The sequence below is a fragment of the Hippopotamus amphibius genome, chromosome 1 (assembly GCF_030028045.1).
Source record: "Hippopotamus amphibius kiboko isolate mHipAmp2 chromosome 1, mHipAmp2.hap2, whole genome shotgun sequence".
In the NCBI taxonomy this organism is placed as follows: Eukaryota; Metazoa; Chordata; class Mammalia; order Artiodactyla; family Hippopotamidae; genus Hippopotamus; species Hippopotamus amphibius.
This window is the reverse complement of record NC_080186.1, coordinates 8,228,705-8,254,803: the sequence shown is the minus strand read 5'-3', so window position 1 is coordinate 8,254,803 and position 26,099 is coordinate 8,228,705. Positions and strand designations below refer to the sequence as shown.

General features: G+C 46.3%; 2 protein-coding genes across 4 annotated transcripts; one reads left to right on the top strand and one right to left on the bottom strand.

Annotated features, from left to right (window-relative positions):
* The first annotated feature begins 339 nt into the window (after positions 1-339).
* On the top strand, positions 340-15,242 carry MASP2 (MBL associated serine protease 2). 2 transcript variants are annotated; one of them, XM_057696255.1, is made up of 11 exons: positions 340-411; positions 495-726; positions 850-1,027; positions 1,762-1,893; positions 4,537-4,733; positions 4,807-4,954; positions 8,534-8,652; positions 10,346-10,424; positions 12,478-12,609; positions 13,111-13,185; positions 14,407-15,242. In XM_057696255.1, exons 1-11 carry the CDS (start codon positions 407-409, stop codon positions 15,168-15,170), a joined length of 2,061 nt encoding a protein of 686 aa, XP_057552238.1. In that variant the 5' UTR covers positions 340-406; the 3' UTR covers positions 15,171-15,242. The 2 variants fall into 2 exon arrangements, with proteins under 2 accessions (XP_057552238.1, XP_057552228.1); XM_057696245.1 differs by lacking the exons at positions 4,537-4,733; positions 4,807-4,954; positions 8,534-8,652; ... (2 more) ...; positions 13,111-13,185; positions 14,407-15,242 and adding an exon at positions 3,162-3,274 and having other exon boundaries at positions 347-411.
* Positions 15,223-25,107, bottom strand: TARDBP (TAR DNA binding protein). 2 transcript variants are annotated; one of them, XR_009047655.1, is made up of 7 exons: positions 24,969-25,107; positions 23,806-24,057; positions 22,109-22,272; positions 21,735-21,875; positions 20,240-20,410; positions 18,638-19,858; positions 15,223-17,904 (listed from the first exon to the last, which is right to left on the bottom strand). XR_009047655.1 is itself a non-coding variant. In XM_057696225.1 (6 exons), exons 2-6 carry the CDS (start codon positions 24,041-24,043, stop codon positions 19,328-19,330), a joined length of 1,245 nt encoding a protein of 414 aa, XP_057552208.1. In that variant the 5' UTR covers positions 24,044-24,057; positions 24,969-25,107; the 3' UTR covers positions 17,923-19,327. The 2 variants fall into 2 exon arrangements, 1 of the variants encoding a protein (XP_057552208.1); XM_057696225.1 differs by lacking the exon at positions 15,223-17,904 and having other exon boundaries at positions 17,923-19,858.
* Positions 25,108-26,099: the final 992 nt, after the last annotated feature.

Below are 26,099 nucleotides of genomic sequence, written 5' to 3'. Positions count from 1 at the left end.
CGTCTTGGACTTGTGTTTGTAAAACCTCCCTCTTCTCTCTTACAGTAGGGTTTCAGGAGGGAAAGGTAGATGCGTGTGTGCCTTCCCCATCTGCACCTAGAAGCCATCACTGTCGAGGTCATTGTCACGGAGACCCCGGGGCGACCTCGAAAGTCACGTGCTGCGGAGGTTAAGGACGAGGGACAGAGCCAGGATTTGTTCCCAGGGCTGGCTGTCCTCCAGGCTCCTGGAGCATCCTGTCCCCCGGGCCCGGAAGTCTGGGCAGGCAGGAGTCGTGGATTCTGTTCCCAGAACGCCAGGGGCAGGGCGGCTGGGGGCAGGGCCGGGCGTTGGACAAACAGATCAAAGGTGAGGCACACTGGGGCTCCAGACCGGGCCTGGCCAGCAGGACAACCGGGAGTGCACCATGAGGTGGGTGGAAGCCCTCAGGACCTCCCTGGCAGGGATGAAGCGTGACAACGGGCCTCACCACCCCTCCCCTGTGCTGTCCTTAGGCTGCTGGGCGTCCTGGGCCTGCTGTGGGGCTTGGCAGCCGCCGTGTCCCCAGGCCCGCAGTGGCCCAAGCCCGTGTTCGGGCGCCTGGCATCTCCCGGCTTCCCAGGCAAGTATGCCAACAACCAGGAGCAGCGCTGGACCCTGACGGCGCCCCCTGGCTACCGCCTGCGCCTCTACTTCACCCACTTCCACCTGGAGCCCTCCTACCTCTGCGAGTACGACTTTGTCAAGGTGCTGGCAGGGCGGGCTGGGAGACGGGGACACCTGGGAGCGGGGCCTGGCCTCAGAGGGAGGGCCGGCGGGCGGGCAAGCCTGGGGTCTCGCCTTCCCTCGCTGTGACCCCCGACCCCACAGCTGAGCGCTGGGACCAGGGTGCTGGCCACGCTGTGCGGGTGGGAGAGCACGGACACGGAGCAGGCGCCCGGCAACAACACCTTCTACTCCCCGGGCTCCAGCCTGGACGTCACTTTCCGCTCTGACTACTCCAACGAGAAGCTGTTCACGGGTTTCGAGGCCTTCTACTCAGCAGAGGGTGAGCGGAGAGGAGGCCGGTTGGGGGGTGGGGGCGAGGGACTCTGTCTTGGGCCAGGCCAGCCCTCCCCTCAGTCTCCCCTCCTCCCCGAGGCTGGATTCCTGCCAAACCAGCAGGAGAGGCGTCCATACCCGGTCTGACATCATCAGCGACAGCCATGACCTCTGCTCTAGGCTGGGCCCCGTTCTCTGCCAGGGGCTGAGCCAGGTCACCCTCACGGGCCCCTGGGATGCAAGGGCCAAGTGAGCCCATTTACAGATGGGAAAGTGACACCCTGCCGGCCTGAGTGCTGTGTCTGCCTGTGGGCTTTGAGTCTGACGCTTGATTTCAGATTCTGGCTGCTTCAGGGACTTGCTGTGTGGCCTTAGGCAAGTGGCTCAACCTCTCTGTGCTGGTCCTGAGGCTGCTGCAAGAGTGCAGTGAAACCTGTGTAGAGGCCTACCCTCTGGGTTCCCAAGCTGGCTGCTCCCTTCTCTAGCCTGGCCACCTTGAGCAGGACCCTTAACCCATCATTGGTTTAAAAAGGATGGTATTTAGGTCTCCCTCCAAGTGTTGCAGGGAGGTCGCAATGACCCTGGGCCTCTAGCGCTCAGCTGGGCACAAGCCACCTTCAGACATAAGGAGGCTCCTCTCAGTTCAGCCGTGATGCTGAAGGGCCCCTAACCCTGAGCCCAGCCTCAGCAATGTCCCATCACCTTCCCTGCTGACTGCCTGCCTGCCTGTCACTCCCCCAGACATAGATGAGTGCCAGGTGCCCCCAGGAGAGGTCCCTGCCTGTGCCCACCACTGCCACAACCACCTGGGTGGCTTCTACTGCTCCTGTCGTGTGGGCTATGTTCTCCACAGGAACAAGCACACCTGCTCAGGTGAGCTGCAGCTGCAAAGGGGGAAAAGGGGAGACCCTGTGCCCTGCCCAGCCCCCACCCTGCCCCAAGATACAGCTGGCTTCTCAAGGCCATAGCTGCTCTGCCCAGGTGACTGGAGGGCCCACTAGACACTTCTCCTGGGTGATGGCTCCTTTTCAGATCTTCTGTCCCCTCCCACCCACCCACCCATCCAGCCAGCCAGCCAGCCACCCACCCAGCCAGCTAGCCAGCCAGCCACCCACCTACCTATACATCCATCCACCCATCCATCCATCCATCCACCCATCCACCCATCCATCCATCCTCTATCCAATCACCCACCCACCTAGCCAGCCAGCCAGCCAGCCACCTACCCACCTATCCATCCATCCACCCCCCCCCACCTCCCCGTCCAACCACCCATCCACCCACCCACTACTCACCCACCCACTACCCATCTACCCACCCACCCACCCACCCATCCATTCATCCAGCCAGCCAGCCAGCCAGCCAGGCAGCCACCCACACATCCAGCCAGCCAGCCAGCCAGCCACCCACACATCCAGCCAGCCAACCAGCCAGCCACCCACACATCCAGCCAGCCAGCCAGCCAGCCAGCCAGCCAGCCAGCCAGCCACCCACCCACCCGCCCACCTACCTATACATCCATCCACCCATCCATCCATCCTCCATCCAATCACCCACCCACCTAGCCAGCCAGCCACCTACCCATGTATCCATCCATTCACTCACCCATCCATCCATCCATCTGTTCATCCACCTAGCCAGCCAGCCACCCACCCACCTACCCACCTATCCATCCATCCATCCATCCATCCACTCAACCATCCATTCATCCACCCACCCACCCACCCACCCATCCACGTTCTCCAACTCCTCACTGCCTCCACACCATCCTGGGCTCGCTCTCACGCCTCTTCAGCTCATTCACTTGGTGAGCGGGTGTTAGGCCCTCACTGTGTACCTGGCCAGTCAGGACTCACCCTCCTGGGGAGGCTCCAGGATGGAGGAGTGGGTCCTGGTCCTGCTTCACACAAGCTTTCCTCCATGAAACTTGAGAGTTGGGGCAGGGACTGCCCAAAGCTGCCAGTTCAGTCCTCAGCAGGCCAACCCTTTTGGCCTCTACTGCCTGGACCTCCCTCTGCACCCCTGCCAGGGGCCTGGACAGAAACCAGCTAGTGCCCTGGGGAGGGAGCAGCCGCAACCCTCAGTGCTGACCCTGCTCAGTGTCCCTCCCCGGGTCCCTCCCTGTCTCTGTTCTCTTCCAGAGCAAAGCCTCTAGCCTCCCCTCCAGTTCCAGTCTGGGTCGGGCAAGACTGCTGCCGCCTGCAGTCCCCGTTGACCCCACCCATGGACCTAACAATAAACCTGGCTCCGCCTCCACGTGCTGTGTGTCTTGGGGGGGTGGGGGGTGGGCAGCGGTGTGCCCTCTGACCCCGCTCCTCTGCACCCTCATCGCAGCCGGACGGGCCCCAGGTGATGCGAGCCGCCTCCGTGGGGCCACAGCCTCCTTTGCCAGAAGGGCTTGCTCTGCCCGCCACCCTCCTGTCGCTGATGGGGCCCTGGGGCCCAGAGAGGGGCAGGCGCTGGCCTGAGTTCACACAGGGGAACCGGGCTCTTGCTGTTCCCCCACCAGGAATCCAAGGACTAAACTCAGCTCTGAGTTTACTTGGGTCCACTTCCTTTTCAGAGGACAACTCCAGTCCCGAGTGTCCTAGGCGGGGGGAGTCTGACCCAGAGCAGAGAGGCCCAGGGAGGTATCATCAATTCACTGACAGGCAATCTGGTCCCCTACCTGTGGGGTGACTCCCTCTGCCCCGTGGGGAGCAGCCACGTGCAAGAAGAAAGGCAGTGCTGGGACTCCTCACTTCCTGGAATGCCTCTGCCCCCACCTCTGCCACCTGGGGATGGGGACAGAGCCCTCCCAGGAGTAACACCGAGGGACGTTCCCTCTGCTAAGGCACTGGAATCGGCTGTTCCAGTGAGGAAAGTGGGCACCAGACTCACTGATGACCAGTGTGGACTTGAACTTCCCTCCCCTGCGCCCCAGGGCAGAGCCTAGACCCGGGGAAGGTGGGCAAGGGGAGGCCCTTCCTGACCGTTCCTGGAAAGGGCCCAGGGGAGGCTGGGCTGGACTGGCCAGGCCTGGGTACAGGTGGGTGGGAGCCCCGCAGCGGATGAACTTGGGAGTTGCTGGAGTCAGGGGTGGATGAGAGGCCCTCAGCCCAAGGGGACTCCCCTCCGCCCGCCCAACCCCCACCCAATTCCTGGGGGACCAGGAAAGTCCCCTTTCCTTCTCTCAGAGCCTCCTCCCCCCGGGCAGACCCTGACGCCGCTCGCTCCCCTCACCCCTGGAATTGTGACTCCGGCCCAGGGTTCCCCCAACCAGGAGCCTCAACTTAGGGCTCCCATTCTCCCTGGGGGAGCGCGTGGGGCCCCTGGAGAATGTACATCCACGTGTCGCCTGTGCAGCTAAAGCCTGGAAGCCAGAGAAACCCCCTCCCCAAATTGTCCCTTCAGCCGCTGGGTGGGATGTTTGGTCTCCGGAGTTGCCTCTGGGGCTGGTGTGTGAGGCTGGGCCGGTGGCCAGAGCCCCTCTGCCTGCGCCCGGCTCACCCTGCCTGTCCTCCCCCCTCTCCCCAGCCCTGTGCTCGGGCCAGGTCTTCAGCGCCCGGTCTGGAGTGCTCAGCAGCCCTGAATACCCGCAGCCATACCCCAAACTCTCTAGCTGCTCCTACAGCATCCGCCTGGAGGAGGGGCTCCGTGTCATCCTGGACTTCGTGGAGTCCTTCGACGTGGAGATGCACCCCGAGACCCAGTGCCCCTACGACTCCCTCAAGGTCTGATTCCACTGGCCCCCGCCTCCCCCTGGCCCGGCAGGTCCCGAGGTGACGGGGGCCTCTCTGCTTTCAGATTCTAACAGACAAAGAGGAATATGGCCCGTTTTGTGGGAAAACATTGCCCCGCAGGATTGAAACCAATAGCAACACTGTGACCATCACCTTTGCCACCGATCAGTCGGGGGACCACACGGGCTGGAAGATCCACTACAGCAGCACAGGTGAGGGCAGGTGGGGCTCCGATTTGGCAGGGAGCTCTTCCGGAACCCTCAAGAAGCCACATAGGATGGAGCTCTTCCCGGCCAGGCCCCAAGTTAGGGGAGGGAAAAGTTTTCCTTAACCCTCTTAGTGTCCCTGGCTGGGTCTGTAAAGCAACCTGACAGGTTAACAGGAAAAAAGCATACATGTTTATCTCATGTAAATTTTATGTGGCACAGGGGCCTTTGTAAAGAAATGAAGACTCAGAGAAATGGCTGGACCTGGATGCTACAGTGCTAGGTTTGCTGAGGAGTTTGATAGGCTGGGGAATACGAAGAAAGGGTGGTAAACGGGGGGGAGCTTAGCCAGGCCTGTTTGTTAGGATTCTTTTTTTTTTTAATATAAAAATTTATTTATTTATTTATTGGTTGTGTTCAGTCTTCGTTGCTGTACACAGGCTTTCTCTATTTGCGGAGATTGCGGTGAGCGGGGGCTACTCTTCCTTGTGGTGTGTGGGCTCCTCATTGCGGTGGCTTCTCTTGTTACAGAGCATGGGCTCTAGGAGCGTGGGCTTCAGTAGTTGTGGCACATGGCTCAATAGTTGTGGCGCACGGGCATGCGGGATCTTCCTGGAGCAGGGATTGAACCCATGTCTCCTGCATTAGCAGGCGGATTCTTAACCGCTGTGCCACCAGGGAAGTCCTGTTAGGCTTCTTTTCAGCATCCTTTTGTGTTTGGTGATAAGGCTTCCCTCTGGGTGTAGGGGAGATGCCTGTCACATGAAGGTGCTATGATCTGCTTCAGGGAAGACGGGCAAGGGAGGAAATCAGACTGACCTTCCTAATTCTGCCATTTTCTCAAACTCTGAGCTTAAAATCGTCAACATGCCAAGGTGGCATATTTTGAGGTAGTGTGTCCTGAACTCCATCAGAACACAGACCAGGCTTGAGTGGGGTGGTCTGTGAGGCAGTGGTCCCATATGGGAAATGCCACCCACCCCTTCATCCACCCACTCCCTCCCTCCTCCATCCAACCATCGCTCCTTCCACCCATTTACCCATCCACACACCCATCCTTCTCTCCTTCCCTTCTTCTCACCCTCCCCTCTTCCATCCACCCAGCCATCCAACCATCCCTGCTCCCATTTCTAGGGGAAGGAAAAATCATTTTCCCTTTCTGCCCTTCCAAATTCTTGGCTGGGAACAAAAGACAGATTAACGAGAGTAAAACAAACAGAAGTTTATGAACTTGTATATCTCATGTATACATGGCAGATAACCCAGGGGAGAGAGTCTCAGAAGTGGCTTAGAATGCAGGCTCAAGTAGCATCTTCAGCTAAAGCCAAAAGATAGAAAGGGTACAGAGGAGTCCAGTTATGGGGAGGTGACCAGGAAAAGTCTGGTAAGCAAGAGTAGGATTTGTTCTGCAGACTAGAGACTCTGTCATCGTCGTCTTCTTCTTCTTGCTTCTTAAATTTAATTTAATAAACAAAAATTTTGTTCTGTCTTTTCCTTTGATAAGAGTTTCTAGTGGTTTAGTCATGCTTCTCCTGGTACAGAGTCGGAGACACTGTTACAAATGGAGATTTCCTTTGTAAGTGTAAATTCCCCTTAGGAAAGGGTAATTTCTACCCTGTTTTCAGAGTTTCTCCTGTGTCTGCTGTTTCATAAAATAATCAGCTCAGAATACAATTGGCCCCCACATCCACGGATGCAGAACCCATGGATACAGATGGCTGACACTCAGCCTTTTGTTTTTTTTTTTGGCTGAGAAGCTTGTGGGATATTAGTTTTCAGACCAGGGATTGTGCCGAGTTCTAACCACTAGACCACCAGGGAATTCCCGCTGCCATTTTATTTATTTATTTGTTTGTTTGTTTGTTTTTGGCTGCATTGGGTGTTTGTTGCCGTGCGCAGGCTTTCTCCAGTTGCGGCAAGCAGGGGCTACTCTTTGTCGTGGTGTGTGGGCTTCTCAGTGTGGTAGCTTCTCTTGTTGCAAAGCCCGGGCTCTAGGCACACGGGCTTCAGTGGTTGCAGCACGTGGGCTCAGTAGTTGTGGATCATGGGCTTAGTTGCTCCGTGGCATGTGGGATCTTCCTGGACCAGGGGTCGAACCCGTGTCACCTGCATTGGCAGGCGGATTCTTGACGTCTGTGCCAACAGGGACGCCCTTTCAGGATGTTTTAGGAAGGACAGAATAAGTGAGATGGAGACGCTCCAAAGCAAAACACCCAAGGCCCCAGGCTGTGCTCAGAAGGCAGGCTGGGCGTCAGATTGCCCAGGTTGGTGTCCCGGCTGGCTGTGTGACATTGAACCTCTTGACATAACTTTTCTGAGACTTACTGTCCCAATTATCCAGTGAAGGACATCTCCTTGGAAAGGTGGGGATGGGTGGGTTAATGCAAAAGGCAAGGCCATGGGGTGTGCACAGGGGAGGTATTTGAGTAATTTTAAAAATGAGAAGACTGGATTAGAAAAGATTAACCCTTGGTCCACCTCTGTTGGACACGTGGCAAAGGGTGAGAGACAGGTCAGGAGGGTGAAACTTTGGGAATTTTTGCCTCCTGTTCATTTTTTTTTAAAGCTTTTCATTTTCCTGTAGGTTGAAGTAACATAACTTTTAAAACTGAAGTGCTGGTTTCAGAGCAAGTCAGAGAGAAGAGTCAGGTTTGCCAGGCTGGTGGGTGAGAAGGGGCCAGGATAGAGCCTGGAGGTGTGTGTGGACGGAGGTGCCAGCAGGGCCCTCGCCTGAGTATGAGGTGGCCTCGGGAAGCCCCGGGCCCCAGCAGAGCCACCTGGGATGTCCCTGGAGATTGGTTCCGTGAAGGGAGACTCTGGGGCCTGCCTGGGACTGAGTCACCCAGTCACTCAGCTGCTGGGAGAAGGAGGGGACCGGGCAAATGACCTGAGTGGGCTGAGGGGTGGCCTTGGGGGGGATGGATAGCCATGGCGACGGGCTGAAGCCTTGGGGTGAAAACAGCCCAGGGTTTGGGGGCCAAAGTGGAAGCCAGTCCTGAGCCCCGTGGCATGTGCTCATGAGGGACGTGAAAGGCTTCCTGAGGGCCAGTCTGGCCCTGAGCCACAAGGGCTGCTGGGGGGCTTCGCAGGCTGCAACCCCCTCTTGCCCCGCACTTATTAGCAAAGCGATTTCCTCTGTGCTTCACATTTGGTCCTCACGACAGCCCTTGAAGCTGAGCAAACATTCCCATCACTCTCAGCTTACAGATAAGGAAACTGTGATTTAAACCCATGCGTTCCAGCTCTTTCCCTCGCAAGTTCCCCTCCCCCGGTTTTCAGCAGTGTGTATGAGGCCCCTGGCGTGGAGCAGACGCTCCCTTTGCTGTGACCATGCTCCCTGATACTGCGTGCCTGGCTTTTTTTTATCACTTTGGCTGACGCCCAGGCCAGGCAACAAATCCTATTTTGTACAAGAAGCAACCGAGAGTTTAATCTTGCCTTTGGTTTTAAATCTTATCCCGCTTGTGGCAAGCTTTCTTTACGCGTTAAGTGTTTCATTTATAAATCAAGAACTTCTAATTGCTAAATTCAGACTTGACTGCTATAGACCACAGCCAAACCCATACATCTGGCTTCCTCGCGCAGCTCAGTCTTGCCCTGATCCGATGGCACCACCTAATGGCCACATCTCCCCTGTGCAAGCCAAATACATCCTGAAAGACCGCTTCTCTGTCTTCTGTGAGAGGGGCTACGAACTTCTGCAAGTAAGTTAATACAAAGCTGCTTAAGTGCACCACGATAGTGATGGTTTCTAAGTGAATACAAATTTATTTCAGCAAATACGTGAAAGGAAAATGGGAGAGGTTGTGGTCAGCATGGTGGTTTCTTTTGCCTAGGATTAAACAATAAAATTCAAAGAAATGATACATTTGCTAAGAGAACTGGCTGTAGAGAATTTTCTGTTCCTAGGAACTCTGCTTTTTAAAAAAGCTTTTTCTTGGGGAAAGCTGGTGATTCAGATGAACACTTTTTCTCCGTTCACACACGTTACAGCAGCTCCTGAGAAAGCAGCTGATATGTTTGCCACGTGCTCTGTGTTTTTACCTTGTGTTAAATCAAGATCCTCCTCCCGGTCAAATGACCTTCACATGAAACAGCTCCTGGGCCCACACAAAAAATTTTAAATGGCCCTTGGAAATAGTATATTATGCAAAGTTATAAACAGTGATCACTGTTAAGGGAGAGGGAGGACAATTTCAAAAAATGCTTAGTGTGTTGCTTTTGGGGCACAGGTAAGAGATTAACACGTCCTCTTTATGTTCTTCAAAATTGTCACTGAATCCCAGTGGTAAAAAGTAATAACATTGAAATGCTACCTGGTTATGCAATCCAGTCCTGTGGAGGAACAACAACACCCCCCCCCCCCCACAAAAAAAAAAAAGTGAGACTTTTTTTTTTAATGTTTATTTATTTATTTATTTATTGGCTGCATTGGGTCTTCATTGCTGGACGCAGGCTTTCTCTAGTTGCGGCGAGCGGGGACTACTCTTCATTGTGGTGGGCAGGTTTCTCACTGCAGTGGCTTCTCTTGTTGTGGAGCATGGGCTCTAGGCATGAGGGCTTCAGTAGTTGCAGCACGAGGGCTCAGTAGTTGTGGCTCATGGGCTCAGTTGCTCCACAGCATGTGGGATTTTCCCGGACCAGGGGTGGAACCCTTGTCCCCTGCACTGGCAGGTGGATTCTTAACCACTGAGCCACCAGGGAAGTCCCAAGACACTTTTTTCAAGTTGGAAATTTCTGGGCAGGCTCTTGCCACAGCCCCTTGGACTGCAAACCTGTTCAGTTCCTGATGGAAAAAAAGAAAAAAAAAATCACCCTGCTCTCTTTCGAAGCATAAAGCATCTGTCAAACCCACCGTCTTTCATTTTAAAGTCTGATTTTAGAAAAATATTTAAGTAAAAAATGTCCCTCTAAATGATGTTGGCAATGGAAACCGATTGGGAACATGCACACGAAGCTTATGGAACTATTTTAAATACCTTTTCTCCAGCTAATAGCCGAAAGCTAGAAAAATCCACACACATTCATTCCATGTCTGATCAGGGTGACCTTCCCCAAACTTTTGACCATCTCCCTTTGGCACTTTACATAAAGAAATGGGGGAACATCAGCAGGAACTTGTATGAGATCTGACATGTTCTTTGATTAAAGCGGAAAGCAGAAAATACAAACTGCTGCAGAAGTCAACATCTTTAAATATGAGATACACACATAGGTGACATCACCAACAAGTACACACGGGTATCAAGGCAGTTGGGCTGCTTGTCATGTGGGTACATGACCCCCTTGGGAGCATCTCTTGAAACACTAGAAGAGGAACTACTGTGGGAGCAGAGCTGTGGGGAGTGGTTTCGTGATATAAACAAGCAAATTAATATTTTCTTAATTCCTCTTTAGGGTTATTTGTCCCTGAAATCATTTGTTGCTGTCTGTCAGAAAGATGGATCTTGGGACCGACCAATGCCACAGTGCAGCAGTACGTGCGACCACAATGCCTGTACCTGCTTCTGCTACTACTGCTGCTTCTGGGCTATTATTATTTATTATTTATTTATTTATTATTTATGGCTGCATTGGGTCTTCATTGCTGTGCATGGGCTTTCTCTAGTTGTGGCAAGCGGGAGCTACTCTGTTGTGGTGCATGGGCTTCTCATTACTGTGGCTTCATTGAGGAGCATGGGCTTTAGGCGTGCGACCTTCAGTGGTTGCAGCGGGCTCAGCAGTTGTGGCTCTCGGGCTTCGCTGCTCCTTGGCATGTGGGATCTTCCTGGACCAGGGCTTGAACCCGTGTCCCCTCACTGGCAGGTGGATTCCTAACCACTGCGAAACCACTGAAGTCCTCTTCTGGTCTTTTTAAAAAATGATTTTATTTATCAGGTCTTGGGGTCTGAATTTGCTTCTCTTTCCCAGTCTCTCAGTACACCCTTACAGGTTAAAAAACAGGACCAAGCTACTAGGAAAAATATTTGCTTTAGAAAAAGTATGATATTTAAAAATATTTTTCTAAGTATAAAATATTCATAAAAGTTGGGAAATAGAGAAAATTACAAACATTGTAATATTCATAATCCCGCTCTATCAGAGTATAATCAGTTTCTATTTGCAGTGTATATCCCTCCAATTACATATATTGCACATGTAAACATGTATAGGCTACTGTTTGTAGGGACATATACACATCAAACTGGGATGATGGTGTTCATTACCATTTTGCAAACTAAGAATCACTTATTTTTAATATTTTTTAAATTATAAGATACATGTTAAATGGAAAAAACACATTTACAAAAACATATAGTGAAAGCCTCTCTTGCCCAAATCCTTAAACTACCTCTAAGACATAGGGGTCCATTCCTTCATTCTTTATCTCCTATGCTATTTACACTAAGGTATTTCACTATTACATACTTTTGAACTAAAATAGGATACTAAATCTGACTGCAACGTACTCTTCCCCTCCATCTTGTTGGGATATCTTTCCACATAATCCAAGTACTAATAGAGCTGCTTGTTCTTTTTAATGATTGCATAGTATTCCATCAGAAAACCTATGCTTTTTATTTCATGTGACTTCTACTGTTTCCAGTTTTTTTTTACTATTACATACACTGCTGTAGTTAACACCTCTGAGTGTATATTTTCACGTATTTTGTGCAAGGGTTTCTACAAAATTGCTAGGGGAATTTTAATATTTTCAGTTCAAAATTTGTATTCCTGTGAGACTATCAATTCTTTTAGTTTAAAAAAACAGTAAAGAAGAGCTGGCACTGAAGGGACATTGGAGTAAGAGGTATGGGTTTGAGCCCTGATTCTGCCACTTTTCGCTGGGTAGTTATGGGCATCTCATCTGTGGAGAACTTGACAATGTAGACAAATCACTTGGCACAGAGCCAGACACCCTGCTATTAAGTTGCTGAAAACTAAGTGTTCTCTTTTAATAGCCACAGAAATACATCAACAATTTTTAGATGTCTGTGTACATAACTTTTAGACTGGTATCACTTTGTCTCACAAATTGGTTAGTTATGCCACATTAGTAATGTACTAACAGGTGTGAATTCTAACCCAAACTCAAGGTATTATGACTTCCAGGTCTTCTAAAAAATTCACCTTAAGAAAAGGATCATAAGAACAAGTCCTTCAGTCTTCTTTGTATCCTTCTACTCTTAAGGCTAACCAAACTACCATTTTACTTCGAACCAGACTGTATAGGTATGTGCAGGACTGGCTGTTTTCTTTCTTCTGTGAGTGCTAAGGAAGTGGTTTCAAATTCCTTTCTTTTAGGGAAGGCATCATACAACTCCCTGCCCAAGGCCTTCACTTCAATCTAGCCATTTAGGTGGGATTAGAAATGAGAGGGATGCTTTAAAACCACACTAAGGTGATTCTCTTCATTTTCAGAGATGAAATGATGTCCACCTTGAATATGACTTCAAGTTATAAGACCACAATCACCTATCACAGTCTCCACACTGTTTTAATGTTGAGATTCAAAGTACAAACTGACTTCCCTCTCCTGTGTTTATTAGTTGTTGACTGTGGCCCTCCTGATGATCTACCCAGTGGCCAAGTGGAGTATATCACGGGTACCGAGGTGACCACGTACAAAGCTGTGGTTAAATATCACTGTAATGAGTTCTACACAATGAGAACAAATGATGGTAAGCAAACTGTTCAAAGTTGAGGGTGGGTGATATTTGGAACCTAAGCCCTCATGATCTGAAAATAAACTTACCCAACATTTTTGGCTAAGGCTAGATGAAAGATTAAAAGGCACTTCTCCCACCTGCTAAGTAAAATATTATAGCTGAAGTGACTTTAATGTCAATTTACAAGAATCTGAAAACAGATCTTATCTAGTAAATGACTACTACAAACACACAATATATTCCAAATGGTTTAATTTAACAAGTCAAAACCTTATCATTAAGCACTTGAGCTCTTGATACATATTCAAGTTACACATCTAAAAGGTTTCCACTTTGCAAGCAAACATGGTAATGCAGAGACCTCCTATTTATGAAATCATGTAAAATGGTTATTCAGACACCTCTATTTCCCACTGATGCTCAAGAATCAACATTTTTCAAGGGGGTATTCAAGCAAATGACAACCACCTTTTACATGCAGTTAAACATTTTTGCTTTTTCAATGATTTGCAGGTAAATATGTGTGTGAGGCTGATGGATTCTGGACGAGCTCCAAAGGAGAAAAATCACTCCCCGTCTGTGAGCCTGGTAATGGATACATTTATACAAGAGATTCATAATTGATGGAAAGTATAACTGGGTAGGAGACAGTAAGTAGTGCTTTAGCTGTGTAGGCAGAAACGTAACTTCGGCACTTGGCTCTTAGAACAACTTATTATTTCCAAATAATACGTTCTCATTATCCCCTTTCCACATAGAGAGGTTGTTAGGTGCTGACTGCATCAGTCATTTGACTATTTTTGACCTTACAACTAGGCAAGCATAAAAAATTAAATGATTTTTAAAATTATCTTGAACCATTTATACATTTATAAACATGAGGTCCTCTTATGTTTCTTCCCTGTAAAAATGCTATTAAAACCCAAAGCTAATAACCTCATTATTTCTCTAAGCAATTGTTTTCAATGACATCTAGTTTTTAAACATTAATGCAATTTGCCTTTTAACAGTACTTTAAAAAAAGTTTTACCAGAATTGGCTCTGAAGATATAGTTGAGTGATTAAAAAAAAAAATTCAGAAAGGTAATAATGTATTCATTACCCTTGTGTTATCTGACTTAAATTAGTCTTTTTAAAAAACCTGTATCTTAGCTGACACAATGTTTGTAAGCTTTAATAAGAATATTCTGCCACAACAGAAAACATGTTTGCTACATTAATGAGCGTATTTAGTTGGCAATACATAGTAAAGTCCAGTGTTTGGAAGAGTCAACTAGACCAGAAATAATTTCTGAACCTGAAGGTGCCTGGCTACAACTACAACATTCTAATTTTTTAAAACATTCTAATGTTCAAAGGTGAAAGTAATTCTGCAAATCCTACAATAGTGACCGTAGTTTCTGCTTTCCCAGAACTACACGGTAAATACCCCATTTTACAAGTAGAAAAACAGGAGCAAGGAAACGGTTATTTCCTTTCACTTCCTATGCACATCAGCTCAGACAATTCCTGTTTGCCCTATGAAATATTTTCCCAATCGTGAGACCAAATTATTTTAGCAAAACAAATTCGTTTCTGAAAGGTAATTTTCACTCACCTCATTTTCTGAGGAGCTAAGAAATACCAAATGGTTTTATCGGGTCTTTGAACAGTGTTTGAAGCAGCCTCACTTGCCTGTATAGGTGGACACCCACCAAATCATGTGATGCAATTTTTGGTTGACATTAAATACGCAACTCCAAAGTGGTAATAACTGGAGAAAAACACCATCAGGTTTCTATAAAGGCTCTATACATCTCTTTCCCCCAGTTTGTGGAGTATCCACCCGCACTACAGAAGGTCGTATATACGGAGGACAAAATGCAAAGCTTGGCGATTTTCCTTGGCAAGCCCTGTTATTTGGTAAAATTATAGCAGCAGGTGCACTTCTATACGACAACTGGATCCTAACAGCTGCTCATGCTGTGTATGAGCAAAGAGAAGACGCCTCCTCCCTAGACATCAGAATGGCTGCCCTGAAGAGACTGTCACCTCGTTACACACAAGCCTGGGCTGAGGCCATTTTTATACATGAAGGTTACACTCATAACGCTGGTTATGATAACGATATAGCACTGATTAAACTGAAGAATAAAGTTGTAATCAACAGCAACATCATGCCTATTTGTTTGCCAAGAAAAGAAGCTGAATCCTTCATGAGGACAAATGACATAGGAACTGTATCTGGATGGGGATTAACCCAAAGGGGTTTTCTTGCCAGAAATCTAAAGTTTGTTGACATACCAGTTGCTGACCATCAAGCATGTACTGCGGCATATGAAAAGAAGTCCTATACAGGGGGGAGAGTAACTGCTAACATGCTTTGTGCTGGTTTAGAAAGTGGGGGCAAGGATAGCTGTAAGGGTGACAGTGGGGGGGCATTAGTGTTTCTAGATAATGAGACACAGAAGTGGTTTGTGGGAGGAATAGTGTCCTGGGGTTCCATTAACTGTGGGGAAGCAGACCAGTACGGGGTCTACACAAAAGTCATTAACTATATACCCTGGATCAAGAACTTAATTAATAATTTTTAACTTGCGTGTCTTCAGTGAGTACACGGTTTCTTGTTTTTACAAAATACCTGTATAAGCTCTTAGCAGCAAACTGACCCGAGAAACATTAACATGAGAGTTGCCGTTCCACCTCAAAACCAGACCAAACTACAGGTGCGACCTGCCTTTCGAGCACTTCTCCACAGGCCAGTTTCCCCACCACTTACTCTTTGATTCAAGGGGACATAAACCATTGTAGTGATATTCATTGCTGCCAATCCCACAGAAACTCACTGGTTAAATCTGCATTTACCTACTTACAAAGTCCAGTGTCTTCTTGTACTGGCCACTTGCGTTTCTGGAAATTGCCTGTTCGTGTTTTAACTGTTTTTCTCCAGTTTTTTGTACTTGTTCTTATTGTTCTCTGACAGCGTTATACATTACAGCAGTACTGGTTCAGGAATTACTTTGAATCATGTTTTTCTTGGGTAGATAAACTGGAAATATCAATACTTTGGCCTAGGTATAGACTGATCTCCACGTTAAAACCAATACTAGAAATTTTCACTTATCAAACTGGCAGACAAAAAGAACACGGAACAGCACTTTCTCACATTGTCGAAGACAACAAATTCTCTAAAGGCCCATTTGGCAATATAATATACTTCACAGGTCTTCAAAGCACGCATAGTCTTTGACTTGGTAATTTCAATGCTAAGATTTTAATTCAGCTGTGAAGATGTTCCTAGCACTTGGAAATAACCTAAATAATTTACAAATTCAGAAGACGGTTGAATCAAATGTGGCATTTCCATAAGATGAAATACAACATTAAAAATAAGTGGTGGTATTATTGATAAATCAATCTGCAGTGTTTTTTTTCTTCTTACCACAAACATGAGATACTTGGGCATACTTAAAAATAAATTACAGATCGTACAACAGCTGAGTACAGAACTTGAATATACAGTTAAAGAGTTACTCTTCTAGTATTTAACAACAAAAAGTTATTCTAATTATCACATACATCTTCTGAATTACTAAGTACTCAGTATCTTCTTCCTAAGGACAGCATTTAAGCTGTGACTTAAACTTAAAAATCTCATTTCATTTAGTTGGCCATTCCTCCCCTAAAAAGTTTTAACACCTAACATTTAACAAAGTTTTTCATTCTAGCCGAAGAGTTACCATTATATGTAGAAATTCATTGTGAGTTTTGACTAATTTTTCTTGTGCATATAAAGTGCAACTTCTCGAGACTCAATTTTTAAAAATAACCTTCCAGCATCTTTGTCACATAAAAAAAAAAAGAAACTGTTTTTCCAGTAAGACTCCAGACACTAAACTGTGGTGGCAACAAAAATTTTTATTCAACTGGTTCAAAAATTTTTTTAGAATGAATGCATTTAGATGACCAAATAGACTTTAAAAACAAATCTTTGCCAAATAGTTTACTTCTAAACTTTTTTTTTTTTAGGGTAGAATTAAATACCCATAGCTATGTAGTACCATAAACATGTTAACAGAAGGCTACTCAACATTGAAAGCCTTCTAAGACTGGTAACTAGATTTACACACTTGTAAATAAGGGATTAAAACCATGCCATTGACAAAGATAACTTACCCCCGGGCTCCTTGAAGGCTTGTCAGTTTAGTCTTTGGAGGTCCCCGAATACCATTTTAAGTGTTACCATGTTACTGCTGCTGAGTAACAGTGCAAGTGCTAAAATGCAAAATTCAGATGGTACAGGGTTTGGAAATCATGCAATTTAGATGCAGAAAAAAAAAATTAAAACAACGCAAGAGCCTTTTACAGAGGAAACTGAATAAAACAATGTGGCGATCATAAGTCTAAAGGACGACTTCATTTATAAAAGTTTAAAACATGTAACTTGCAAAATGACAAACCTAATTATCATAATCTAATTAGATAAGGGCATTAGGTAAATTATCAACACAAAACTTACATCCTTCCGTTAGAAAAGGAGCTCAACTCTCATAGTTACATTTTAAGTACAATAGAGAATCAATATATTATTGCTTTTACATACTTAACAACGCATTCGTGAGAGTCTAATCTGAGTTTTGTAAGCAATTTTATCCAACATTACTCTAGTTCCCCACCTTTGAAAGACAAAGCCCACTTCACTTCACACTTACACAGACAACCCACCCTGCTAGTTCTTAAAGCTATCAAGCTTCTTAATGGATTTCAGGCACAAGATAATTGATGGTTTCTTCTACTTTATCCCTACTGCAATTAATTCCACTTTTCAAATCCCCAACTAGAAAGGCGCCGATAATCCCTTCACTTCAATTGATAGGCTTTGCTACAAAGCATTTTAAAATAATGAACATTGTTTTGCCCACTCCTCCAAATAATACTTTTAGAAGGCATGATTTCCCAATGGAGATTTATACAGGCCATGTAAATAGAACATCACCCAAATGCACAGAGGCACTAAGAAAAAGCTGGAGGGTACTGCTTACCATTTTAGGTGCGGTCACCCAGACTTATTAAAAACTAGATTTAAAAAGAAAAAGAAAAAAAAAAAACAAAAAACTTTTCACTTTGGACAATGCAAGAACAAATAGCAATTAAGTCTGGGTATCAGGTGTCAATGCATGACAGGTGATGAATCCATTTGACTTGAGACAACTTTTCAAATAAGTTTATTTGAAGCAAAATAAACTATTGCCAAGAAACTTTATGAAAGTTCCATCTCAAAAGGGTCAAAAAGGGGAATTAACTGCTATGAATTCTTTGCATTCAGGGCTGCAAAACAAAGACACATATTATTTAAATCAGTTTTATTTAAGAATTTCCAACATTGACAACTCTTATAAAAAGCATCCAAGCACAGGACACAGAACTGCAGCAAACAGCATTCTTATGGGTAGCTAACAGACATTAGAACTTCCACCCTACTTTGAAACACCCCGAGCTCACTGGTGAACTCTGCTTCCAAATACTCCTGCAAAGCACACCACAAGCTCAGTCCATGTTCTCAACCCATCAGCTTCAGTTCACATTACCACACTTACAAATCAGTAACAGAAGAGAACACACACCATACAGCATTCACAGCAGTTGACAAAGGGGTAGGGGAAATACAAGTATCGTGTCACTTAACACATTCAGCTAACGTGGGTTATCTAAGAACAAAACTCACTTCGAGTCTTCCGACAGGTGTGGATGTCCTCTGAATGCAAAAAACATTCGTACGTTATCTGCTATCATTGCTCTCTGCACACTCTCTCACCAAAGCCACAGGATTGAGAGACACATCTCGCCAAGTTAAAAAATATCCATTATGCACCACCAAGTCTCTGCACGCGCTCTCTCCTTTTCTCGCTCATACTAGCCTTTCATGCCTCGGCACCACCATCAATCCCACACAAGGTTTCAAAAGTTCAAACAGCCTTCTGGTTCCATATCACAGCCTTGCGTTCACAGCGTTGATACGACTCCATGAAATAAGAGTAGCGGATAAAAATGGGACACCCACCGTCAAAGACGCAGCCTGTGCAGCGTGATGACGAGTTCTTGAATGAGAAAGCATGTAGACAGAAGTATTCCTATGGCAGAATATTTACAGCACTACTTTCAATGAAGTGCTTCTTCCATAAACGTTTGAAATGAGATGAACTGCAGAGATTAAATGAAGGCTTCATATTGTACTTTTGTATATGAAGGGAGAAGACAAGTGTTAAAAAAACAAAAACAGAAAACAAAAGAACCAAACACTGTGACACCATGATCTCCAAGAAGGAGATTTTCCTAAGGAAAAAATCCATATGGTGGGGTTCAAATGAAAACAAGGAGGAAAGAATGTAGTTCTAACCAATGGTTTCCATTTTGAACATGCAAAGAATTCACTTGACAAGTCCAGGGATAAAATATTACAGGAGAAACCTTTTGATATCAATTGTAGTGTGTTGGTTTACCAATCAGGCAAACAGCAGTTCACTTTCAAACACTCAATATTTCAACCCTTTATGTAACAAAACTTATAAAATTCCTTTAGCTCTTCCTCTTTTTCTAAAGAAAAATGTCAAAAATACTGCTGAATATACTCCACACTGAACAAACCAATTTTGAAAATTCTTAGTACATATGTATTTTACAATATACTTACCATGAGTTTAGAAAAATTTGAATTCCCACCAGTTCATACCAACTAATGATTACCCAATGTCTACATTCCCCAGCCAGAAGATTTAGAATCCATGCTTGAGCCAAAGCCTCCATTAAAACCACTGCCTGACCCTGCATTTGATGCTGATCCCCACCCAATTGCTGCACCTGAATTAGAACCACTATAAGAGTTATTTCCAGAACCAAAAGCCTGATTCGGCTCCCTCTGCATGTTGCCTTGGCTTTGGTTATTACCTGATGGGCCTGACTGGTTCTGCTGACTGGCTAGCATGCCCATCATCCCCCAGCTGCTCTGCAGAGCTGCCTGGGCTGCAGCCATCATTGCTGGATTAATGCTAAAAGCACCAAAGTTCATCCCTCCGCCCATATTACTACCTTGATTGTTTCCCAAACCAGCCCCCCCACCCCTACTGTTACCAAATCCACCCTGATTCCCAAAGCCACCTGGATTACCACCAAATCTTCCACTTCTTTCTAACTGTCTATTGCTATTGTGCTTAGGTTCAGCATTGGATATATGTACGCTGATTCCTTTAATGATCAAGTCCTCTCCACAAAGAGACTGGGCAACCTATAAAAAATAAGGGATGTAAATAGAGGAGATTAAACCATTGACTCATACATCAAAGTAGCAATAAAACTTAGATATCAAGCCATCATCTAAAACTGGAGAAAAAACAAGCAACGAAAACTTATCTCATTTAAACCCATAAAGCAGCTTTAGCGATCGCAGCAGGGATTTTTTTAGTTCATTTTCAAAGGATATGTAACACCCCCACGTAAACGTCACATATTAAAAAAATATCCAAGGGGTTTATCACAAATATTTAGACCCACATACCCCACAGCTTAGAAGGTCAGAGATCTTAGCTAAGGATGGCAATTAGCTAGAAGGGCAGAGTTCAACGGAAATTACCTAACTAGCTGGGACAAAATTATTAAGAGCAAATACCTGATCATCTGCAAATGTAACAAAGGCAAAAGCCCTGAACGGTTTGGGAATGAAGACATCTACCACTTCTCCGTACTGGCAAAAAAACTGCTGCAACTCATCAGCAGTCATGTCCTCCGTACAACGCCCAACAAACACCTTCCTGCTTCTCAAAGGCTCATCTGGGCTTTGCTGGTTAAATTGAAAGGAAGATAACCATGAGAAATATTTTATGAGCAATGAAAACAGCATTATGGAAGAGGATGTAATACAACCTGTCTTTTACATTAGGTGAGTCATTAAAAAGTAGGTACACGCTTGTTTTTTTGCATTAGCACCAATTCCTGTAAGACTTCAGTGGAGAATAAAGTTTTAAAGTTAATGAAAGTATATTTTTGGATTAAGGAAAGCTGATGACTGAGAAATGTCGTGGCAAAGATGATAATGTTCCGAATAAGCAAGTCTCGCATGCTCGGGACAAGTTAGGTTTTTTTTTTTTTTTAATTTTTATTATTTATTTATTTTTGGCTGCATTGGGTCTTCACTGCTGCGTGCGGGCTTTCTCTAGTTGTGGCGAGTGGGGACTACTCTTCCTTGCGGTGCCTGGCTTTCTCATTGTGGCAGCTTCTCTTGTTGCAGAGTGCGGGCTCTAAGCGCAGGCTTCAGTACTTGTAGCGTGTGGGTTCAATAGTTGTGGCTCATGGGTTCTAGAGCGCAGGCTAAGTAGTTGTGGCCCCTGGGCTTGTGGAGAGTGTTGCTCTGAGGCATGCGGGATCTTCCTGGACCAGGGATTGAACCTGTGTCCCCTGCATTGACAGGCGGATTCTTACCCACTGCGCCAGCAGGGAAGCCCTACAAGTTACGCTTTTTAACAAGAGTAACAGGACTTCCCTGGTGGCGCAGTGGGTAAGAACCCACCTGCCAATACAGGGGACACGGGTTCCATCCCTGCTCCAGGAAGATCCCACATGCCGAGGAGCAACTAAGCCCATGAGCCACAACTATGGAGCCTGTGTGCCCCAACTACTGAAGCCCATGCACCTAGAGCCCTGCTGCGCAACAAGAGAAACCACCGCAATGAGGAGCCCACGCACCGCAATGAAGAGTAGCCCCCGCTCGCCACAACTAGAGAAAGTCCATGTGCAGCATTGAAGACCCAACGCAGCTAATAAATAAATAAATTTAAAAGAAAAAAAAAAAACCCAGATTAACATATCCTAGTTTTTCCTTATTAACCTGTAACTATGTAAGAAATTGTTAAATCACTAAAAATAACGAGAGAAAAGGAAGAGCAAAACGTACACTGTTTTGGTTTGGAGGAGCAACAAACTAAATATTTCAAACAAACATACAACATATTCAGTGTGTGTTAAGGTCCTGAGACTTTAACAAGGCAAAAGATTTTAAGAACACACCCTGCCACCACATTTTCCAACTGTAGCGATTTATCTCACAGTGTCTTCTAAATTGTTTGTCAGCAAAAATGGCCAAAGCAGAGAAAAAAAGAGCAAAGTACCTTAGAATTTGGAAGTTTACAATCACACCATCGTCCGTCTATCATATGTCGCTGTGACATCACTTTCACCTGGGTTTCGTATTCCGTAAAGCGAACAAAGCCAAACCCTTTTGAATGGCCAGTTTTAATATCTTTCTTGACCTAGAAAAAAATCACTTAAATTTATTAAAACCACATACACACATAACCAGCTCAGAGTACATAAATGAATGGAAATAGCGTAAACCAAATTTTTCAGCACCCCTTACGTATACACATGACAAATATTAAGAATATCATCTACTGAACATGAAGGGCAGTGTCACTAAAACAAGAGGAATTCTGGGGGCTTGTTCACTGAAAAAGAAAAACTGTTGAATGAAATCAACATTTACCTGAACCATAAGAACTTCTCCAAAGGTACTAAAATATTCCTTTAAATCCTGTTCAGTTGTTTTCCATGGGAGACCCAACACTATTAAATCAGATGTTTTCTGGACTGCTCTTTTCACTTTCACTGCTGATGAAGCATCTGTTTCATCCATTTTTCTTTTGTTATCTAAATGAAATGAGCAGAAACATTTTAGAACTTTCATTTAACACTTCTTAAAACACATTACCCCCTTCATCTAGAAATGAGAAACAAAAAAATTCTAAGCCTCAAGAACAGTACAACACTGGAAACTTTTGGCAAAGAGTGACATTAGTGCTCACGGACAGAATAAGGATTGAACGTGTGGCTGAGGTGCTTTTCTGGGGCCAATCCAGGGATTCCAACCTCTGGTTCTGTAATATCTCAAGATTACAACTGTAAGTTCTCCCCTTTCAAAAGGTGTATCAAAACAGTCACTTCACTTTCGTTTTAAAATACATTAAGGAAGGAAAAAAACAGGTTGAATAACGTGATACTATCTTTGTGCCTATTAAACATATTTGCTTGATTATTTTAATGCCTATAACTTGAAGACTACCAAAAAATGAGCAACTTTTATCTCCAGCTATGGATTTAAGGGTGATTTCAATTTTCTTTTTGTTTTGTTTCTAAACTTTCAACAATGAACTCACATTACCTTTGTAATAAAAAAGAAACCTAAGGTTATTTTAAGAAACCAATATTTGGAAGGGAAGAGGAACTAAATGACATTTAAACACAGAGACCATTTTTTGGAGTAGTATTAGATTCATAGCAAAATTGAGAAAGGTAGAGATTTCTCACACACCCCCTCCCTCCACACATGCAGAGCCAGGCCCTATTATCAGTATCCCCTGCCAGAGTAGTACATTTGTTACAACTATGAACATACACTGATACATTACTATCTAAATGACATTTTAAATTTGGGTAAATATTAATCCGCAGCCAATGGATCAAGAAACTGCATTAAAAAAACCCCAAGTTGATGCTATTAAATATTTTCTTGCTATATAAAAAAATTTCTTGATGTAACATTTTAAATACTGACCAAAGAACTTTGTTGCAACATTAAGTTACAATAAAACTAACAGATGTATCAACCAGCACACATTCCTACTGCTAAAATGTACTTATTTCCTTGACACAGTTCTAAATCTTCATGCTGCCTTTTAGATTAAAAACATCATTGATAAGAGGCAGTGAGAATAACACCAGAACCCAAAATGATAATTAGGAGGGCACTAACTCAAGATTTGGGCTACTGCAACTGATGTTCATTTAACGGAAAAAAAAAAAAGTAAGATTAGCTGAATGAATGATGTTAAGCCTGCAAGGACAAAGAGGAAGCCAAAATACTGAGGCACTTCAGAAGAATCTATTTACAACAGACTGATAAGACTACAAAGCATTCTTAATCCCTTAAATTTGGCATTAGCTCAGCAATGTTAGTTCAGCAAATTAAACATGTAGTTTTAAAAAAATGTTCTGTAACTTCCAATTTTCACTAATTTAGACCAGTGGTCTTCCAAATACGGCTGATAGTTCACATTTAAAGAAATACTTGGACTACAGGAGACGGTTCATCAAGAAGAGGCCATGATCTATGTATGACTCAGAACGAGACATAAACCTATACTTTACACTTCAGCATCGCTGCAAAACCAAGTGGCAACAAACCTTTGGGATAGTTGACAACATACACCAGATTCCCCCAGCCAGCATCGGGGGCGTGCAGAATTCCTTCTACCAGACGGACACCTCGCATACACTGAGACACCGGGTTCCTGTAGCGCAGCCCACACGCCCCTGGGAACTGGGCTGTAACTGTGGACAGCAGCACTGTGCCATCGTCTTCCGAGGGGATTTCAATGGGCTCGTCATTCTCATCTTCAGTTACCCGAATATATTCAGACATCTTCGCGTGTTTTTCTTAAAGGGAAAAGAGAGAGGAATGACCAACACTTGTGTCAAAGTGACTGCTTCCTCGTCCCAGCTGATGAATACCACTGCCACGTCACTGTTCTATAACTTTCAGAAAAAGCCTCGGTGTTCGGTTCTCATGGGTGTTGCTTATCCCTAGAAGATGAGACGGTGAAGGCATAAGGCAAAGGCAGCTGCCCCGCGCTAGTTCATTCACTGAGTATCTGATGAGTGCCTACTATATATTGGGTGTTGCAACTATTAACCGTGAAACCACAGTCCCAAGTGGCATGCTGGTTGCAAAGGGGCGGATACACAGAATGAAGGTAGCAAACAAGTCGTTACTTTATTACAATCGTGATTGGGCTACGGGAAAGGAGTCCTGGGGACCGGGAAGAACCTAAACTGGTAGAGGAGTGTGTGCGTGGGGGCTGGGTGGGTGTCAAAGCGGGATTCCTCAAGAAAGCAATGCAGAAACTGAGTCTCGAGAGCTGAGGGTGGCAGTGAGCGAGGTGGAGAGAGCAAGGGAAGAGTTCCCCCCTGTTCCCAATGCGAGGACTTCCGTAGGCTCTCCACACTTGAGCCGCACGACAGCGGCGACAGGTCCTTGGCGACGCGGGCCGCCTCCCAGAAGCCAGCGCGTGACAACCGTGGGAGGAGTTTCCAAGCGCGGCCGGGCTGGGACCGCGGGGGCGCCTCGCCCAGCCTCCGCCTCGGGCCGCGCAGCTCGGCGGGCCCGGCAGCCCTGCTTCGGCGCTGGCCGCCACCCCGCGCCAGGCCCTAACGTCGCTCCCACGCGAGCCCGCTCGGGCGGGACGAGGCAGGCCGGGCGCCACGGCTCCCTTCCCGGGGCGGCGGCCGCCCCGCGGCGGGAGCCGAGGCACACAGGCCGTCCTCAGTGAGAAGCGTCCGCGACTCACCCGCTAGGCCGCTGCTAGGAAGCCCGACACGGAAACTGAAGCAGCGAGGAGTCCAAGAGCAGCCCAGCTACCACTTCGCTCCCACAAAATGGCGCTAGGGCCGCCTCCTTCCCCCTCCGGCCGTCGTCCTCTCCCACCGGGTTCCCGTCTAGAGGGGGAGGCCACCGCGTAGAGACACAACAGCCCTCTCCTCACAGAGTCAGAATCCCCTCCTCGCAGTCTGCGCAAAGGGGGAGGATCTTCAGGCTAGAAGGAGACCAGAACCTGGGCCTGAAAAGCTAAAAATGGAAAAAATGTGGCTGCGTAGGCTTTTAGCTCCCCCCACGTAGCGTAGTAGATGGTTTCGTCCGACCAACCGCCGGCCCTGGATCTCGGCCGGACCTCGCGCACTTTCAAAGTGCGCGAGACTAGCGCAGGGGCTGGGCCGGACCGAGCGGGGCGGGGCGGGGCGGGGCGGGGCCACCCGGGGGCGGGGCGCGGGGCGCGGGGCGCGGGGCGCGGGGCGAGGGTCCCGGGCCCTCCTGACCCTTGAGAGATTGGGAGGGCAGCGGACGCTAAGACCTCTTTATCTAAAAAGCCGTCCAGGTGCGTTCTCTTTTCTCTCCCCAGCCAACCTCCACACCTGGAGAATATAACCTTGTTCTAAATAATAGCAATCATAGCGCCTACTGTGTACCAGGTACTTCCTAAGTCCTCACATATTTAATTACCCCAACAGCCTTGTATGGTAAGTGCTGTTGATGTTATCCGCATTCACAGGTGAGGAGGAAACTGAGGCACAGAGAGGCTCAATATCTTGCATAAGTGAGGTCACCCAGGTAGTAAATGGTGAACCTGGGATTTGACGCCTAGCTTTGACGCTAACATATTCCAGCTAGGAACGCTAATAAAAGTGTACTTCATCTATTTTAAGACAAGCGTTATGTATCACATTCCTGAAATCAATATGTGATTTCAGTTCCAGTTCCACTGATGATATGTCCTAGTTTAACTAGCAACAATCTCAATTTCCTAGTGTACCAGTGTATCAGATTCAATGTCATGCAGTACTAGCAAAGTGCTCTATAATTATGCATTAACTCATTTAATCCTCAGAATAACCTAAAAGGGTGGGTGCCATTGTTATCTTTC

Bases quoted from the DNA above. Each gene is read 5' to 3' on its own strand.
- TARDBP (XM_057696225.1), bottom strand. From the start codon at position 24,043: ATGTCTGAATATATTCGGGTAACTGAAGATGAGAATGACGAGCCCATT. The intron at 20,411-21,734 runs GTACTTTGCTCT...CAATTTAACCAG, and splicing joins GTAAACTTCCAAATTCTAAG to CAAAGCCCAGATGAGCCTTT. The intron at 19,859-20,239 runs GTATTTGCTCTT...TATTTTTTATAG, and splicing joins TTACATTTGCAGATGATCAG to GTTGCCCAGTCTCTTTGTGG.
- MASP2 (XM_057696255.1), top strand. The intron at 727-849 runs GTGCTGGCAGGG...CCGACCCCACAG, and splicing joins GCGAGTACGACTTTGTCAAG to CTGAGCGCTGGGACCAGGGT. The intron at 12,610-13,110 runs GTAAGCAAACTG...AATGATTTGCAG, and splicing joins CACAATGAGAACAAATGATG to GTAAATATGTGTGTGAGGCT.